The sequence below is a fragment of the Saccharomyces paradoxus genome, chromosome X (genome assembly GCF_002079055.1).
Source record: "Saccharomyces paradoxus chromosome X, complete sequence".
Lineage (NCBI taxonomy): Eukaryota > Fungi > Ascomycota > Saccharomycetes > Saccharomycetales > Saccharomycetaceae > Saccharomyces > Saccharomyces paradoxus.
This window is the reverse complement of record NC_047496.1, coordinates 466,069-482,711: the sequence shown is the minus strand read 5'-3', so window position 1 is coordinate 482,711 and position 16,643 is coordinate 466,069. Positions and strand designations below refer to the sequence as shown.

Below are 16,643 nucleotides of genomic sequence, written 5' to 3'. Positions count from 1 at the left end.
CATTTCAGTTTTTTTTGATATTTAAAGGGATATAAGAACACCGCAAACAATATAAAGAGCAAACAACGTGAACACGTAAAGTCAGTCCTCATGTCATTGAACTTTCTTCCAGGACGTCCCAATGCTACTCTCCAGACGGCTTGTCAAGCAACATGGCAGAATCATACCATATTTGCATACTGCTCAGGGAATAATTTGATTATACTCTCCAATAAATTCACTAGGTTACAGACTATATATACACCAAAAGATTGTACTGCTGTGGATATTAACAGTCAGAATGGATTCATCGCACTTTCCTTCCACAATAGGGTGCTTATCTACAAGCCTATCCATCAAATCATGCAGAATCCCAAGTGGACTCAATGTTGCCAATTGTTTCATGATGACACGCCAGTGAATTGCTTGAGATGGTCTTCCGATAATGAGCTAGCCATTGGGTCCGATTTTCTCTCTTTTTGGAGGATTAAGGACAATTTTGGTGTGTACCAACCTATCTTGCAGTGGAACCAAAAACAGCCTAAACCCGTTTATAATGTGATCATATCACAGGATTCTCAGCTGATAGTCAGTGTCGGGAAATACGACTGTAATGCCAAATTATGGAAGCGTGTTTCAATGGTCGGAGAGCAAGCCATCTTCAATCTTACCATGTTGCCTCACCCGAAACCTATAACTGCAATGCGGTGGAAGAAAGAGCCAGACCAGGTAAATAAAAACAATGCAGCCTCTCATGCGCTTTATACGCTATGTGAAGACAAAGTGCTGAGAATATGGTCGTGTTTTGAAATGGAAAAAAATCATACTGTGCAAATATGGGGTGAAGTCCCTCTTTCCCCCACGCAGAAGTTTTGCGTGATAATAGACAATTGGGTCATCAGACATACTCTCAGTAAGGAAGAATTGGGAAACTTCAATGTGTCTGACTCGGATATTGTTATTCTAGGTTCAATGACTGGGGAATTGGAGATTTTGGCTTTGAATAATCTTTCCCAAGATCCTCCAAAACCAATGACCAAAAAAACAATCTCCTATAAGAAAGTCAAGAAAGCAACGATGCTAAACGACACAAAATATTTGTATTTCCCAGAGATACAGCCTTATGACGATATGAAAGGCAAACTCTCTTTTCTTGTCCATGATTTACAAGGTGTAATAAGACATTTAGTAATCGACATTTTGCAGCTTATAAGCAATGAAAGCGAAGATTTGAGTACCACCTTAGAGCACAAATTTACAGGACACAATAAATCCGTGCAGAAGTTGGTAAGAAGCAGCGACGGTGAAGCTTTATTGACTACTTCGAGATTCTCGGAAAATGGCGTTTGGTACCCACAAAAGTTAAGCCATGGGGTGTCGCTGCGGTTGCAAAATATAATCCAAACAGAGTCTCCTATAAGGTTTGCGGTTGTACATGAGTTGGGTAAACTGGTCATCTGTCTTCTTGAAAATGGGGCTTTTCAGGCCTGGGAATGTCCAACGAATCGTAAGGAGGACAGTGAACAGAAGCAATCGTATTTACGTGTGGAAACCAGATTGGAAGAGGACAAAAAAATCCATCCAATAGTCATGTTAAATACACCTGAGCCAAAGCATAGTCATGAACGTCATTTCACCGCTTTAATTTTCTCTGATGGCTCAATTAAAGCCTTTGAAGTTTCTTTGACACGCGGTATTTTTGAAGTCAAGTCCGATTCGTTAGATATCAATGGCGATGATATATACAGGATATCTATCATTGACCCTGTACACCAAACTTTTGTAAGTAACAGGCCCTTGATTTCCCTGATTACTAAAAAAGGTCTCACCAGAACATATAAGGCCATCGTTAACTATAATGATAGGCATGTTCAATGGGTTAAAGCTTGTGAAATTAACACCGGAATAGTGAATTCTACATGCATCAGAGGATCATCTACAGGTAAGTTATGTATCGTTGATTCTACTGGTAAAGTAATGTCACTCTGGGACTTGAACAGGGGAGTCCTTGAATACGAAGAAACATTTCATGATACTATTGAAGATATAGATTGGACAAGTACGGCATATGGTCAAAGTATTGTTTCTATTGGATTTACAGGATATGCTTTACTTTATACTCAACTAAGGTATGATTACACGAATAACACACCTAGCTACCTACCAATTGAAAAAATTGATATCACAGCGCACACGGCTCACAATATTGGTGACTCTGTATGGATGAAAAATGGTACGTTTGTTGTTGCTTCCGGAAATCAATTTTACATCAAGGACAAATCTTTGGATTTGACGGATCCATTTACGTATCAATCTATTGGTTCAAGGAAAATTTTATCAAATGATATTCTCCATTTGAGTAGTGTCTTAAATGGTCCGCTGCCAGTTTATCACCCACAATTTTTGATTCAAGCCATTTATGCGAATAAGTTGCAACTTGTCAAGGAGCTATTATTAAGACTATTTCTAGCATTAAGAAAATTGGACTTCGAATCGCAAGATATATCTAATTTGGATTCCAATCTAGGAATGGATCCATTGAAGTACTTTATTGCTAAAGATAGAGATTATCCGGTCGAAACTTTCCCTGATCCATACCCCTGCTTTAATAAGACGGTGTCTCTGGCACTTACTGAGCAATTAACGAAGACAACTTTACCTTATTTGACTCGTCACCAGCAGATTACGCTGATCACAGTTATTGAAGCAGTGGATGAAGTCATTAAAAATGAGAACGTGGTAGATTACAACGGTGTTAGGTTCTTGTTGGGAGTGAAGTTATTTTTATCACATAAAAACGTTCAAAAAAGCATATTAATGAGAGATGTGTCCTGGGCATTGCATTCAGACAATAAGGAAATATTACTATCTTCTATTGACCGCCATATTACATCATGGAGTCGGGCTCGAGAATACAGAATAGCCTATTGGATTAAGGAGCAAGACTTGGTGAAGAAATTCGAAGATATTGCAAAATATGAATTTTCCAAAGATGATAAGAGGGATCCAAGTCGCTGTGCTATATTTTATCTTGCGTTGAAAAAAAAGAAGATACTGTTGAGCTTGTGGAAGATGGCTATTGGTCATCCTGAGCAACAAAAGATGGTTAGGTTTATTAGTAACGATTTCACTGTACCCAGGTGGAGAACGGCAGCACTCAAAAATGCTTTTGTTCTGCTAAGTAAGCATAGATATATGGATGCAGCCGTTTTTTTCCTCTTAACAGATTCCCTCAAGGATTGCGTCAATGTTCTTTGCAAGCAAGTGAATGATATGGACTTGGCGATAGGTGTATGCCGTGCTTACGAAGGTGATAATGGACCTGTGTTGGGAGAATTATTGACCTCGCAAATGTTACCTGAAACAATAAAGGAGAATGATAGATGGAAAGCAAGTTTCATTTACTGGAAATTGAGAAAGCAGGAAGTTGCTATTAAAGCTTTGCTGACCGCTCCGATTGATTTAGAAAATAACTCAGGGATTGTTGATAAGGAAGCTTGTGTAAACAGATCATTCCTTGTTGAAGACCCAGCGCTGCTCTATTTATATAATCACCTAAGAAACAGGAACTTGAAGTATTTCATTGGGTCTCTTAATGTTGAGGCGAAAATTGAGTGTACTCTAATTTTAAGAGTTACCGATATTCTTTGCCGAATGGGCTGCAATTACCTGGCGGTTTCACTTGTCAAAAATTGGAAGTTTATTGAAAGAAATTCCACTCCTGTTCAAAAGCTATTAAAGAGCCCCACGAAGGACAGAGCATATTCTGCTATTGGCGCTCTGGCATCTGAACCAATTTCGACTGCTAGGATGAGACCCAGTCTTTTTGATAAGTTTGGCTTATCAAATGCCCCAAATATGGAGGCTCCTAATCCCAATGCAAAGTCGCCAAATAATTTATTAGACGACTTTTTGCCACCACCCTCAGGTAGTCCTTCTTCAGTTTCCCTCGCTCAAAGTTCTTCTTCTGCACCCAGGAGTATATTAGATGAGTTTGTGTCTTCTTCTTCATATTCTCAACACAAAGAGAATCTAACTCCAAAAGTGCTAAACGGCTCTTTGGAGAAAGCAGACAGCTCAGAAAACAAGAACGAGAAATCCTATAAGGACATATCAGACGATTATTCATTACAAAAGCCGCAGAAGCCAAAAAAATCCGCTATTACTAAGAACTTACTGGATGACTTTATATGATATCGAAATTTTTTATAAACAAATAACTACATCATATTAATGTACATTTTCATATTGGGCTATCTGGTTTCTTCCTTGGCCTTAGAGGTAACTAATTAGGAGAAAAACTTTGAAATATTCTTTCTTGTCTTCTCCTTCTTCTCTTCTATTAGATTACCAACATATTCTATCCTTTGTTCTATAACTTTGTCATCGGGATTTTTTTCTTTACAAAATTTGTAATCCTGCAAAGCTTCATCCAGCCTCTTTTTTTTTAAGTAGCTGTTACCTCTTCTGTAGTAAGCTTTTGCTTGATCTCTGTCCGAAACGCTGTCCATCTCCAATAAATACGTAGCATATATGATTGAATCATCGTATCTTTCCAGGTTAAAGAGGACCAAAGACAAATTTAGATAAACTTTCATCTTTAAGTCGGTAAACTGGTCGTTCCTTTCTTTATCTACATCGGGTTCAGGCATGTATTCATTGATATAATTTAGAGATTTTCTATATTTGAAAAAGGCATTCAAGTAATCCTTCTTCTTAAATAAGAGTGTCCCAGATTCTTTGATTATATTGGCAGCTTCAAGAGCCTTAGCAAAATCATCCTCACCAAAATGCGTATCATCATCGGGATATTCTTCGTATACGTCGCCTCCAATTTGGTCATTAGAAGCGTTGTAAAGCGGGACACCCATGTCTTTTTCCCACACTCCACAGTTGCTGATTCTAACGTCAGACTTGGGAACACCATCAGAATCTACACTACAGTTTTCTACAGTGCGAACCACGGATTTTCCATGGATCACCTGTCCAAAAATAGAATGTTTGCCATTCAAATGAGGTGCAGCGTATGTGGTAATGAAAAACTGAGAATTGTTCGTATTTGGGGAACCTAAATTTGCCATCCCTAAGGTGAAGGGTTCTATAAACTCTCCCAAATTTTCATCTTCAAAATTCCCGTAACAGAAAGATTCATTATCGGCTTTCACCTCTTCTTTATTAGCGTAAATTGAACAACCACCTTTTCCAATTGATGATGGAGAGGAATCCTTTTGCGTCCCAAAGACAATGTCGCCTGCTTGAATCATAAAGTTCTTAACAACCCTATGAAAGCCATTTCCCTTATAGCTCAGGAACTGTTGATCCTTCAAGGGACTCTTAACATCACCTGCACATAGCCTATAAAAATTCTCAGTCGTTTTCGGAGCGTTCTCACGAAGAAGTCTGCAAACAATACGGCCAATTGGTTTATTGTCAATAGAAATATCCAAATATACCTGCGGATCTTGAGTCATTGCGTTGGGTGTAATTTGATATTAGCGAACACTGTTCAAAATAACGACTTTTTCTATTCAGTTCTTTATCTCAATGATTTTTTAATCACTTCATCGCTCAGCGCATTGGAAAAAAACAATATAGGACTCTTTGTTTACATGTTGGGAGAGATAACTTTTGATATAGATCTCCTCCACTGAAAATTGTACAATCTCAACTAAGTTAGTGCGCAAGTTTGGTGAGAAGCGTCCAAGTTCAACTAACATTAGTGGGAAGGGGCTTTATATACAAAATGTACGACGTGGCGATGGAAACTGTTTTGGCCGTGAACCCGGCTACCATGATTGTCAAAGAGTGCATCAATCTTTGTTCTACCATGAACAAACAGTCTAGAGATAAATCACGAACAAGTGTAGCTGCATTGTTGGGTGGGGGCAGTGATATATTCATAAGTCAAAGTGATTCATTTGTTGACAACTTCCACAATTTATCTACTTCTAACCATCACGATCCTCTGATATCTGGCTTAGTGCAGCTGCGGCTAAAAATTAATGATTTGAAGGCTTTAAAAGCATTAAATGCTTTAGAACTTTTAAATCCATTTTTACAAATAGTCAATGCTAGTTCAGTATCTGGTTATACTACTTCTCTGGCTCTGGACTCGTTACAGAAATTTTTTACTCTAAAAATCATAAACAAAACATTTAGTGATATTCAAATTGCCGTTAGGGAAACTGTTGTTGCGCTAACGCATTGTAGATTTGAAGCCTCAAAGCAAATTTCGGATGACTCCGTTTTATTAAAGGTTGTAACATTACTACGCGATATTATAACCTCTTCCTTTGGAGACTATCTTTCCGATACTATAATCTATGATGTTTTACAAACAACACTTTCGTTGGCATGTAATACACAGAGAAGCGAGGTTTTGAGGAAAACAGCTGAAGTTACAATTGCAAGGATAACCGTTAAACTATTCACAAAGTTGAAGTTACTAGATCCGCCAACAAAAACAGAAAAATATATAAACGATGAAAGCTACACTGACAATAATTTGAAGGATGTCATTATAGGTACCACTGCGTCTGATAAAGATTTGAGCCGTACTGATGATGACAGTGCTGTTGCAGATGATTGTAAAAATGAGAATCAAATTGAGCAGGTCACAAGAGAACAGGAAAATGATGAAGAAAAGGGTGAGAAAGCCGAAGAAGTTGAATCAAATTACGGAATAACAGTTATCAAGGACTATCTAGGATTATTGTTATCATTGATTATGCCAGAGAATAGAATGAAGCATACAACTTCGGCCATGATATTATCTTTACAGTTAATCAACACGGCCATTGAAATATCCGGAGACAAATTTCCTCTCTACCCTCGTCTATTCAGCTTGATTTCCGATCCAATTTTTAAAAGTATTTTATTCCTTATACAGAGCTCCACCCAGCATTCCCTTTTGCAGGCAACTTTGCAATTATTTACGACTTTGGTTGTGATATTAGGTGATTATTTGCCTATGCAGATTGAATTGACTTTGAGGAGGATATTTGAAATTCTAGAGGACACCACAACCTCCGATGACATCCCCAAGAAAAAGCCACCTGCAATCAAGGAATTAATTATTGAACAACTTTCCATATTGTGGATTCACTCTCCCGCTTTCTTTCTACAGCTATTTGTAAATTTCGATTGTAATTTGGACAGGTCAGATCTTTCGATTGACTTTATAAAAAAAATAGCAAATTTTTCTTTACCAGCTGCGGCAGTCAATACTTCTAATAATGTTCCTCCAATATGCCTTGAAGGTGTAGTTTCTCTTATTGAAAACATATACAATGATCTACAGAAATTGGAAAAGGCAGAATTTGTAAAAAATCAGAAAGAAATTGACATTTTAAAACAGAGAGATAGAAAGACTGAATTCATATTGTGTGTTGAAACATTTAATGAGAAGGCGAAGAAAGGCATTCAAATGTTGATTGAAAAAGGATTTATTGATTCAGATTCCAATAGAGACGTTGCTTCATTTTTATTTTTGAATAACGGACGTTTAAACAAGAAGACTATAGGTCTATTACTTTGTGATCCAAAAAAAATTTCATTATTAAAAGAATTTATAGATCTATTCGACTTCAAAGGTTTAAGGGTTGATGAAGCAATCAGAATTTTACTGACAAAATTTAGATTACCAGGGGAATCCCAACAAATTGAGAGAATTGTTGAAGCTTTTTCCGCAAAATATTCTGCAGATCTAAGCAATAATAAAATAGAAATAGAGGATAAAAAAACGGTAAACAATGACCCGGAGTCAATGACAGAAGACGATGTCATTCATGTACAACCTGATGCGGACTCTGTATTTGTTTTAAGTTATTCGATAATCATGTTAAACACTGATTTCCATAACCCCCAGGTTAGGGAACATATGTCTTTTGACGACTATTCTAACAATTTACGAGGATGCTACAATGGAAAAGATTTTCCTCACTGGTACCTGCAAAAAATTTACACATCCATTAAAGTTAAGGAAATAGTAATGCCTGAAGAGCATCATGGAAATGAGAGATGGTTTGAAGATGCCTGGAATAACTTAATCTCATCAACATCAGTTATGACAGAGATGCAAAGAGATTTCATAAACCCTATTTCTCGGCTAGCACTAATTGACATTCTTCAGTTTGAGAAAGCAATTTTCTCAAATGTCAGAGATATTATCCTAAAGACATTATTCAATATATTTACAGTTGCCTCTAGTGATCAGATATCCTTAAGTATTTTGGACACCATTAGTAAGTGCACTTTTATCAACTATTACTTTTCCTTTGACCAATCATATAATGATACTGTCCTTCATCTGGGAGAAATGACAACATTGGCACAACCCGGTGCAAAAGAAGGGGAGCTAGATGTTGATAGTATTCCATTGGTTGAGATATTCGTCGAAGACACTGGGTCAAAAATATCCGTTAGTAGCCAGAGTATAAGGCTTGGACAAACCTTCAAGGGTCAGTTATGTACTGTATTATATTTTCAAATCTTTAGAGAAATAAATGATCCTAGCATTATTTCTACTAAACTATGGAACCAGATCGTCCAAATCATTTTGAAATTATACGAAAATCTATTGATGGAATCGAACTTGGCTTTTTTCAAAAATTTTCATTCGCTCTTAAAACTTCCTGAATTACCATTACCGGATCCAGATATATCAATTCGCAAAGCAAAGATGAGCAGGAGCCTTCTGTCTACTTTCGCATCCTACCTGAAAGGCGATGAAGAGCCTTCAGAAGAAGATATCGATTTTTCCATCAAAGCGTTTGAGTGCATCAAGGCTAGCCGTCCTTTCAGTTCAGTCTTCGAAAATAGTCAACTCATAACTCCTAAGCTGCTTGAAACGCTCCTCTCTTCACTTGTGGTCAAAAAGACCAGTGAAAATTTGCTCTATTTCGAGCAAGAACTTCTCTTTTTGTTAGAAATATCCATTATATTGATATCAGAGGAGGCGCCTTGTAAAAAAGAATTTGGAGCACTAATTGCCGATCGTGTTGTTAATATCTCGAATTCGGATGGCCTTTCCAAGGAGACTATTGCAAGACTTAGCTCGTATAAAATGTTTTTAGTCCCCAGATTCAATAATCCACGGAACATTCTAAGTGATTTAGTAGAACATGATTTTTTGATAAAAAATGAAATCTTCAATACCAAATATTATGAAAGCGACTGGGGTAAGCAGGTATTAGATGATCTGTTTACATATCTCAGCCAGGTAAAATACAATGAGCAGGTTCTCAAAAATGTAAAATTTTGGAATTTTTTAAGGATGTTAATGTCGACTAAAGACAACCAACTTGCGGTCTATCAATTTTTGGAAAAATATATTCAAAATGGTGAAATTTTTCTAGATGATGGGAACTTTATGAACATATTAAGCTTGCTTGATGAGATGTCATGTGCAGGCGCCGTTGGTACAAAATGGGAACAAAATTGTGAAAATTCAGTCGAGGATGGGGGCGAAACAGCTGAAGCCAACCCATACCGTTCCGTTATTGATATATCTAGCCGTTCCATTAATATAACTGCAGACTTACTTTCGTCTGTTAAGCGGAAAAATTCTGCTCTCAACAAGACTGAAATTATAGCTGCTATCCAGGGTCTCGCTCATCAGTGTCTCAATCCTTGCGACGAACTAGGTATGCAAGCATTGCAAGCATTAGAGCGTCTTTTGTTATCTCGAACAAGTCAACTACCTCCAGAAGAAGTTGCGATGGATGATTTAATAGAGGCTGGATTATTACCGATTTTCGAGCTGGATGAAATTCAAAATGTCAAGATGAAACGAATTACTGACATTCTATCCGTACTTTCTAAAATTTTCTTGCACCAACTTGTGGAAGGTGTCGCAAACAATGAAACGTTTTTGAGGGTGCTGAACGTATTTAACAAGTATGTAGACGATCCCACGGTGGAAAGGCAGTTACAAGAGTTGATTATTTCAAAAAGAGAAATCGGGAAGGAGTAGACCAATGTTGACGCAACCATAGCAAGAAACTCAGAATAATGGGCTTTTCCAAGGGGCCGTAGATAAGACTTTCGCAAGTAATAATGTTTTATATAGTCGGTCTCATTTGAATATTGACGGTGGCATCTATGCTGTCATTTATAATTATATTTCTCTAACGCGTCGCGACGCGTTAGAGAAAACACGATAAGATTTTTTTTCGTGTCACGAATGGCATGAAAGCTTCGAGAATATCTTTGAAGGAAATTTTACTTAATATGAAAAATAAAAATGTACCCCTATGAAGATTGGTATTGCTCTTTACCTCAGTTCATCTAAAAAATTATTCATGGACCAGGTAGAAGTTCCTTTAATTACGAACGAGCAAGCAATCTAGCATCCTGTGGGAGACGGCATGGATTTATTTAACAAGGAAGAAGCGAGCTTCGAGACTCTGCTAAAAAGATTACGCGTTGTCTGTGAATCCCATAGCAGATATCATGGTTCGAGTTTGGACCCAATGGTTAAAGTTGGCAACGAGATGAGTAAAATTAGCGGTTACTTGAAATGCATTTTGAGAAAACATGCAGCAGCCCGTGACGATGCTTCTCTAACACAATCCAGTGAGAATCCTTACAAGAGTTTTCTCAAAGATGCGCAAATACTTGATTTGTATCACAATCTTTTATTTGGTTGTATGCATTTGCTTCTTGATGCTAATATGTCATATTTTAGGATGAATTCCCAAAAGCTCTTTACGGTATTACTATTCAAGGTCTATTATAAGTTGAGGGATATTTACTACGTCACAAATGAAGTGCGACTCGGTTCCTTAATTAGCGCGTTTATATACAAATTTAAGAGTTGCTATAACTCTATTAGTTGTAACTCGCTGAAATATGGAGGCGTTCGTGACATTATGTCACGTGAATTTTCCCTGACAAATCATCGGCCAATTGATTCGAAGCAGATTATAAAAAGAGCATATTACAGACTGGATGTAAAGAAGTTAGCGATCAATAATAAGTTAGTTGAAATCTTTGAATTGGATAATGGGGGGATAGCGATATTTGAGGTTCTTTCTGGCGAAATGCCATATACGTTACAAACCATTGGTAACCTGTTCCAATCCCTTGCGTCGGGAAACCATGACTTAATGAACGTTGGGAGGTTGTTGCTATTTCGACCATTTAAGTCCGGCGATCTTAAGGTGGTCAGACTTGATGATAATGGAGCTAAACTAAAGACACCGATAGACAATGGCATCGTGTTGAGGTTAACTTGCAAAGATCCTATTCAATGGCAAGAACACTGGAGGCATGCTATTAGAAACCTTTTCGATTCAGCAGCTACTAATGAATACAAAAAATCAGAAGGTGAAATTTCTCAACATTTCCATATAAGACATAACAGATTCAACCATACTTTTCCCAAAAAGAATGATGATATGCATATTGGCTCTATTAGGCCATCAGATACAATATGCAATGGCCGTACATTGCATAGGTCAATACCTCTACCGGGAAGCTTGTCTTCCTTAATAGAGACGTCTAGTGAATCCCCTGAGGAAGAGTCGATGTCGGTCATGAGTGAAAGGGCAGCAGTCGATAACGATTCGGATCTTGACACCTCGCTGAAAGATATTGAATCTTTAAGTTACGAAAAGCTAATTGAATTAGATAAGAGCATTCAAGTACCTCTTTCGCCCAAACAAATGGATACGCCTACCTTAAAAAACGTTAGAACAGCTTCTCAAACTTTCAGCCTGGAGAGTGTCTCCCCCGAATTAATAGAAAGTGTTGCGTCTGAAATTGATGATTCTGATAGTATAATTTCTGAAGATGGAAAGGATAAAAGTGGCAAAGATTTGTTCGATCAAGACATCGATTTCTATAAGCCAACGCTTTATCGGCGCAAATCTTCATCTCTACTAAGTATCTTCACAAAAAACAAAAATAATCTTACGATTGATATTCCCAAAAATCACTCAAGATCTTTGTTTAGTTTGCCAGGAGATCAACGATTAGTTACTCCGGTATCAGCAAGTCCCCATGATGATGACGTTGATGAAACGTATGTATCGTTTCCATTGAGCGTAAACACATCTGGTGGAGTAGTATTTTTTGAGAATGATTCTGTTAAAGTTTCTCTTTGGAACGGCAAATCATGGGTGCCGTTGAGTAAAGACATACTGTGTTTGTCTTTGATTTTATCCGGCGACAACGAGATCTTACTGATTATATATAAAGACTTCGAAAGAGAGAAGTGTAAACTGGTAGTGAATTTAGAGCCCACCTGGAAGTGTAACAGGTCTACGGCGCAAGACGTTCAACTTCGAATTCCTTCCTCTGATTTCAAAGCTAGTGTATGTGGAACACTCCATGATCTCACTCTGTCTGTACGCTGTACGCAAGCTGCTAAGTTGGTAAATGTGTTACAATATCAGTTACAAAATAGCCAGATATCATCCCTTTCACCCTCAACCACCACGGGAACTTTATCAACCATATCTTCATCTTCATGCTACAGCCGTAATGTAACCAGATCATCCACCGAAAATTCAGAACTGGCTAATATGAAAGACTCATCGGAAAGTATAAATTCTTCGCTTCTGTTATCTTCTATTAAAGTAAGGCAACATGTTAAAACCAAATCTAACATTTGGAAGCCGTCTCGGGTCGGCTTTACTGACATATTTTCTCAGGAATATAAAGGAGCTATAGTTGCAATAAAGTTCGTCATCTGTTCTGATGCTGAAGGAACATTGTATCCGAGGGAGTACAACTCCCGTCTCCACGACATAAAAAGGCTTGGGAGAACGGGGCTGTCATTCACAGACCAGAAGGAGGCATATTTACTAGAATTCAAAAATCAGGACGTTGTAGATCATGTTTATAAATTAATACTGCCTTTTAACGCATCTTGGCAGTCTTGCTAAGTTTCACTAATTGTATTCTTACTTTAATAATCTTACATAATAATAAAATAAACCGTATCTATTGGATAAAAAGGGAAAGAAAAGAAAAAAAGTATACCAATTCATACACGCAGTAACTAGTCTATGTGCCATTCCAAATTTGTCCTGTTATTTTGCTGCCAAAATAACTTGTCATAAATTTGCGCGGATGTATTTTCGACGTCAGCGGTGCCATTATTTTTCTGTCACTGACACCTGTACTCCTGGACGGGTATCGGCATTTACGAACGTTGCCTCTCAATCTCTGCTAAGAGTTCGTGAATATTCGAGTGTAATTATTGCAATGGAATGTTGCTTTTGTGACGGCTTCAGGATAAATGGTGAGTCACTGAAACATATTCGGCGAAATAAAAAAACGGACGTAAAAGATCCTTTCTTTATTCTTCTCATTACAACAATCTACTAATAGTTGAAGTAGCATACACTTACCAAAAAACCTGGATAAAATATGTTTAACACTACACCAATAAATATTGACAAATGGTTGAAGGAGAATGAAGGTCTCTTGAAACCACCGGTGAATAATTATTGCTTACATAAAGGGGGGTTCACTGTGATGATTGTTGGTGGGCCCAATGAAAGAACCGACTATCACATCAATCCAACCCCAGAATGGTTTTATCAAAAAAAAGGGTCTATGCTTTTGAAAGTTGTGGATGAGACCGACGCTGAACCAAAGTTCATTGATATTACCATCAATGAGGGCGATTCATATTTATTGCCAGGAAATGTTCCTCACAGTCCTGTCCGGTTTGCTGATACTGTGGGTATTGTTGTGGAACAAGATAGGCCTGGAGGAGAAAACGATAAGATAAGATGGTACTGTTCACACTGTAGCCAAGTAGTCCATGAAAGTGAACTGCAAATGTTAGACTTGGGCACCCAGGTGAAAGAAGCCATTTTAGACTTTGAAAATGACGTCGAAAAAAGAACGTGTTTCCATTGCAAGACATTAAATTATGCACGCCCTCAATCTCATTAAGTACTAGGAATAGTTGTCAGTTGTACTTTTATAGGCACTTTCATTACGTACGATTACGGCACTAAGATGCGGTGCCCATTTTTTTTTTTCATTTAATCAAAGCAGCTGTTCATCAAAAATGTAACATTTTTAAACATTGAACTCACAAGGAGAGCCAGTGAACGACCATGTCTTCACACGATGTTTTGATACACTCAGATGATCCGCGCCATCCAGCAAATCTCATTTGCACTCTTTGCAAGCAATTTTTCTATAATAATTGGTGCACTGGGACTGGCGGTGGTATTTCAATAAAGGACCCTAAAACGAACTATTATTATCTCGCACCATCCGGGGTGCAGAAGGAGAAAATGACTCCTGATGATTTGTTTGTCATGGATGCTGAAACGTTGGAGTATTTGCGCTCTCCTGAGCTTTACAAGCCAAGCGCATGTACCCCATTGTTCTTAGCGTGCTATCAAAAGAAAGATGCAGGTGCCATAATACATACACACTCCCAAAATGCCGTGATATGCTCCTTGATCTTTGGTGATGAGTTCAGGATAGCTAACATTGAACAAATTAAAGCGATTCCAAGTGGAAAGGTGGATCCAGTGACTAAGAAACCCATTGCACTATCTTTTTTTGATACGCTGAAGATTCCCATTATTGAAAACATGGCACATGAGGACGAGTTGATCGATGACCTGCACAAGACTTTTAAAGATTATCCAGATACATGTGCTGTAATAGTGAGGAGGCATGGCATTTTTGTTTGGGGGCCCACGATCGATAAGGCCAAGATTTTTAACGAAGCCATCGATTATTTGATGGAGCTGGCCATAAAGATGTACAAAATGGGGATTCCTCCCGACTGTGGCATTGGAGAAGAGAAGAAGCATTTGAAGATGGCCAGTCCGTGACAGGCTGATGCTTTAAATTTATTATATGATTTATATACTTCTATACACATTATTATTACTGCTACTATGTTATTTTGTCTTTGATTCGTACACTTTCTCCCATATTACATGTTCATTTTCAATTCTATTCTTGGTGTCCTTTAGCATCGGTACTTTCTCTTCGTCTATAGGAGCAAGACTGTCATCGCTTTCGGTATCTATGAGGCCGACAAGAGCAATCTCGCTGCCTCGAAGTAACTGTGCCTTGCAGATGAACTCCTTATTTATACGGTTGAAAACGTCAGTTATGAATAGATTAGTATTTTTGTCAAAGCCGTTTAGATTTGCTATGAGGCATTCGCCGTCAACTTTAATTATAACAACCCTTTTATTCAAGTATTCCTTCAATGTTGGTGACATGGTGCGCGACAGCGTGTTCTTCTTGTATTGTGAGTGGCTTGTTTGCCCATCTTTTATAACAAACACGTAAGATTAGCAATTTTTATTTTTTTTTTTCCCTTTACGCCATAACAGTCAGTGTTTTCATGATTAAAAGGGAAAATCAACAAGAACAGCAAGAGGCAATAGAAGGGTACTGCAGACGTGTAGAAACAGTTAGTAAAATGGTCAGTAGAGGTAGAACAGACGAAGTGTCTACAGATGTCTCAGAGACTAATTCTGAGCGCTCTTTGATGATTACGGAAACATCATCACCGTTCAGATCTATATTCTCTCGCACTGGGAAGGTAACGAATACAGGTACCCTAGAGGAATCAGACAAGCAAATATTGGAATGGGCAGGTAAATTGGAACTGGAGAGTATGGAACTGAGGGAAAACTCTGATAAGCTAATTAAAGTTTTAAATGAAAATTCCAAGACATTATGTAAATCGCTAAACAAGTTTAACCAGTTGTTGGAACAAGATGCTGCTAGAAACGGTTCGTATCAAGAATGTGCATACCCTCAAGTTATTTATTCATTTCCTTCCGAGATGCATCTACTAACAATTCTAGTTTAGGAAACGTGAAAACCTTAATAAAGGACTTGACTTCCCAAATCGAAAGCCAGTTGGACAAAGTGTTGACATCGACGTTATCCAAAAGCGAGGAGAAAACAAAGCCTGATTCCAGCTACAGACACGTATTAGTCGAAGAAATAAGCAGATATAATTCCAAGATAACGCGACATGTCACTAACAAGCAGCATGAGACAGAAAAGTCGATGAGGTGCACTCAGGAGATGCTCTTCAACGTCGGCAGCCAACTGGAGGACGTACAGAATGTGCTCATGTCTCTATCCAAAGACATGCACGTGTTACAAACCCGCCAGAGTGCCCTGGAGATGGCATTTCGAGAAAAGGCAGATCATGCCTACGATCGGCCGGATGCTTCTTTGAATGGCACCACTCTCCTGCACGATACAGACGACGCCCATAATAAGCAACGTAAGAAGTCCGTGCCGCCGCCAAGAATGATGGTCACAAGGTCCATGAAACGGAGAAGGTCCAGCTCCCCAACCTTATCCACCAGCCAAAACCACAATAGCGACGATGATGATAATGCCAGCCATCGGCTGAAGCGTGCGGCCAGAACCATTATTCCCTGGGAGGAACTAAGACCCGACACTCTGGAATCTGAGCTGTAAAACCGGCGTCCTGCTTTTTCGTTCTACATAGGCATATGTAACAGCAGAGTATAGGCTATGTAAATCGGTCCAATCAACAAACAAGCGTTGCTCATCGGACCTGTAACTACCCCAACAGAGGAAAGAGCCTTGATAGCATCCCCCGGAAGAGACGGCATAAACACCGAGCCTCATTCTGCAATGAAAAACCACGCCAGCTGGATATAAACCAGAAAAGGGTTTTAACC

General features: G+C 38.4%; 8 protein-coding genes across 8 annotated transcripts; 6 read left to right on the top strand and 2 right to left on the bottom strand.

The window, feature by feature from the left end:
• Positions 1-90: 90 nt before the first annotated feature.
• Positions 91-4,173, top strand: RAV1 (Rav1p; the record flags this gene model as incomplete). The annotated part of the gene is made up of 1 exon (XM_033911406.1): positions 91-4,173. One exon carries the CDS (start codon positions 91-93, stop codon positions 4,171-4,173), a length of 4,083 nt encoding a protein of 1,360 aa, XP_033767297.1.
• A 95-nt stretch (positions 4,174-4,268) lies between these two features.
• On the bottom strand, positions 4,269-5,450 carry CPR7 (peptidylprolyl isomerase CPR7; the record flags this gene model as incomplete). Its single annotated transcript, XM_033911405.1, has 1 exon — positions 4,269-5,450. The coding sequence occupies one exon, from the start codon at positions 5,448-5,450 to the stop codon at positions 4,269-4,271; it is 1,182 nt and encodes a 393-aa protein (XP_033767296.1).
• A 272-nt stretch (positions 5,451-5,722) lies between these two features.
• GEA1 (Arf family guanine nucleotide exchange factor GEA1) lies at positions 5,723-9,952 on the top strand (the record flags this gene model as incomplete). Its single annotated transcript, XM_033911404.1, has 1 exon — positions 5,723-9,952. The coding sequence occupies one exon, from the start codon at positions 5,723-5,725 to the stop codon at positions 9,950-9,952; it is 4,230 nt and encodes a 1,409-aa protein (XP_033767295.1).
• A 394-nt stretch (positions 9,953-10,346) lies between these two features.
• Positions 10,347-12,869, top strand: RBH2 (Rbh2p; the record flags this gene model as incomplete). Its single annotated transcript, XM_033911403.1, has 1 exon — positions 10,347-12,869. The coding sequence occupies one exon, from the start codon at positions 10,347-10,349 to the stop codon at positions 12,867-12,869; it is 2,523 nt and encodes an 840-aa protein (XP_033767294.1).
• A 487-nt stretch (positions 12,870-13,356) lies between these two features.
• On the top strand, positions 13,357-13,890 carry BNA1 (3-hydroxyanthranilate 3,4-dioxygenase; the record flags this gene model as incomplete). The annotated part of the gene is made up of 1 exon (XM_033911402.1): positions 13,357-13,890. One exon carries the CDS (start codon positions 13,357-13,359, stop codon positions 13,888-13,890), a length of 534 nt encoding a protein of 177 aa, XP_033767293.1.
• A 167-nt stretch (positions 13,891-14,057) lies between these two features.
• MDE1 (methylthioribulose 1-phosphate dehydratase MDE1) lies at positions 14,058-14,792 on the top strand (the record flags this gene model as incomplete). The annotated part of the gene is made up of 1 exon (XM_033911401.1): positions 14,058-14,792. One exon carries the CDS (start codon positions 14,058-14,060, stop codon positions 14,790-14,792), a length of 735 nt encoding a protein of 244 aa, XP_033767292.1.
• Positions 14,793-14,861: 69 nt separating this feature from the next.
• On the bottom strand, positions 14,862-15,191 carry LSM8 (U4/U6-U5 snRNP complex subunit LSM8; the record flags this gene model as incomplete). The annotated part of the gene is made up of 1 exon (XM_033911400.1): positions 14,862-15,191. The coding sequence occupies one exon, from the start codon at positions 15,189-15,191 to the stop codon at positions 14,862-14,864; it is 330 nt and encodes a 109-aa protein (XP_033767291.1).
• A 203-nt stretch (positions 15,192-15,394) lies between these two features.
• REC107 (Rec107p) lies at positions 15,395-16,416 on the top strand (the record flags this gene model as incomplete). The annotated part of the gene is made up of 2 exons (XM_033911399.1): positions 15,395-15,714; positions 15,786-16,416. 2 exons carry the CDS (start codon positions 15,395-15,397, stop codon positions 16,414-16,416), a joined length of 951 nt encoding a protein of 316 aa, XP_033767290.1.
• Between the last annotated feature and the right edge of the window lie 227 nt (positions 16,417-16,643).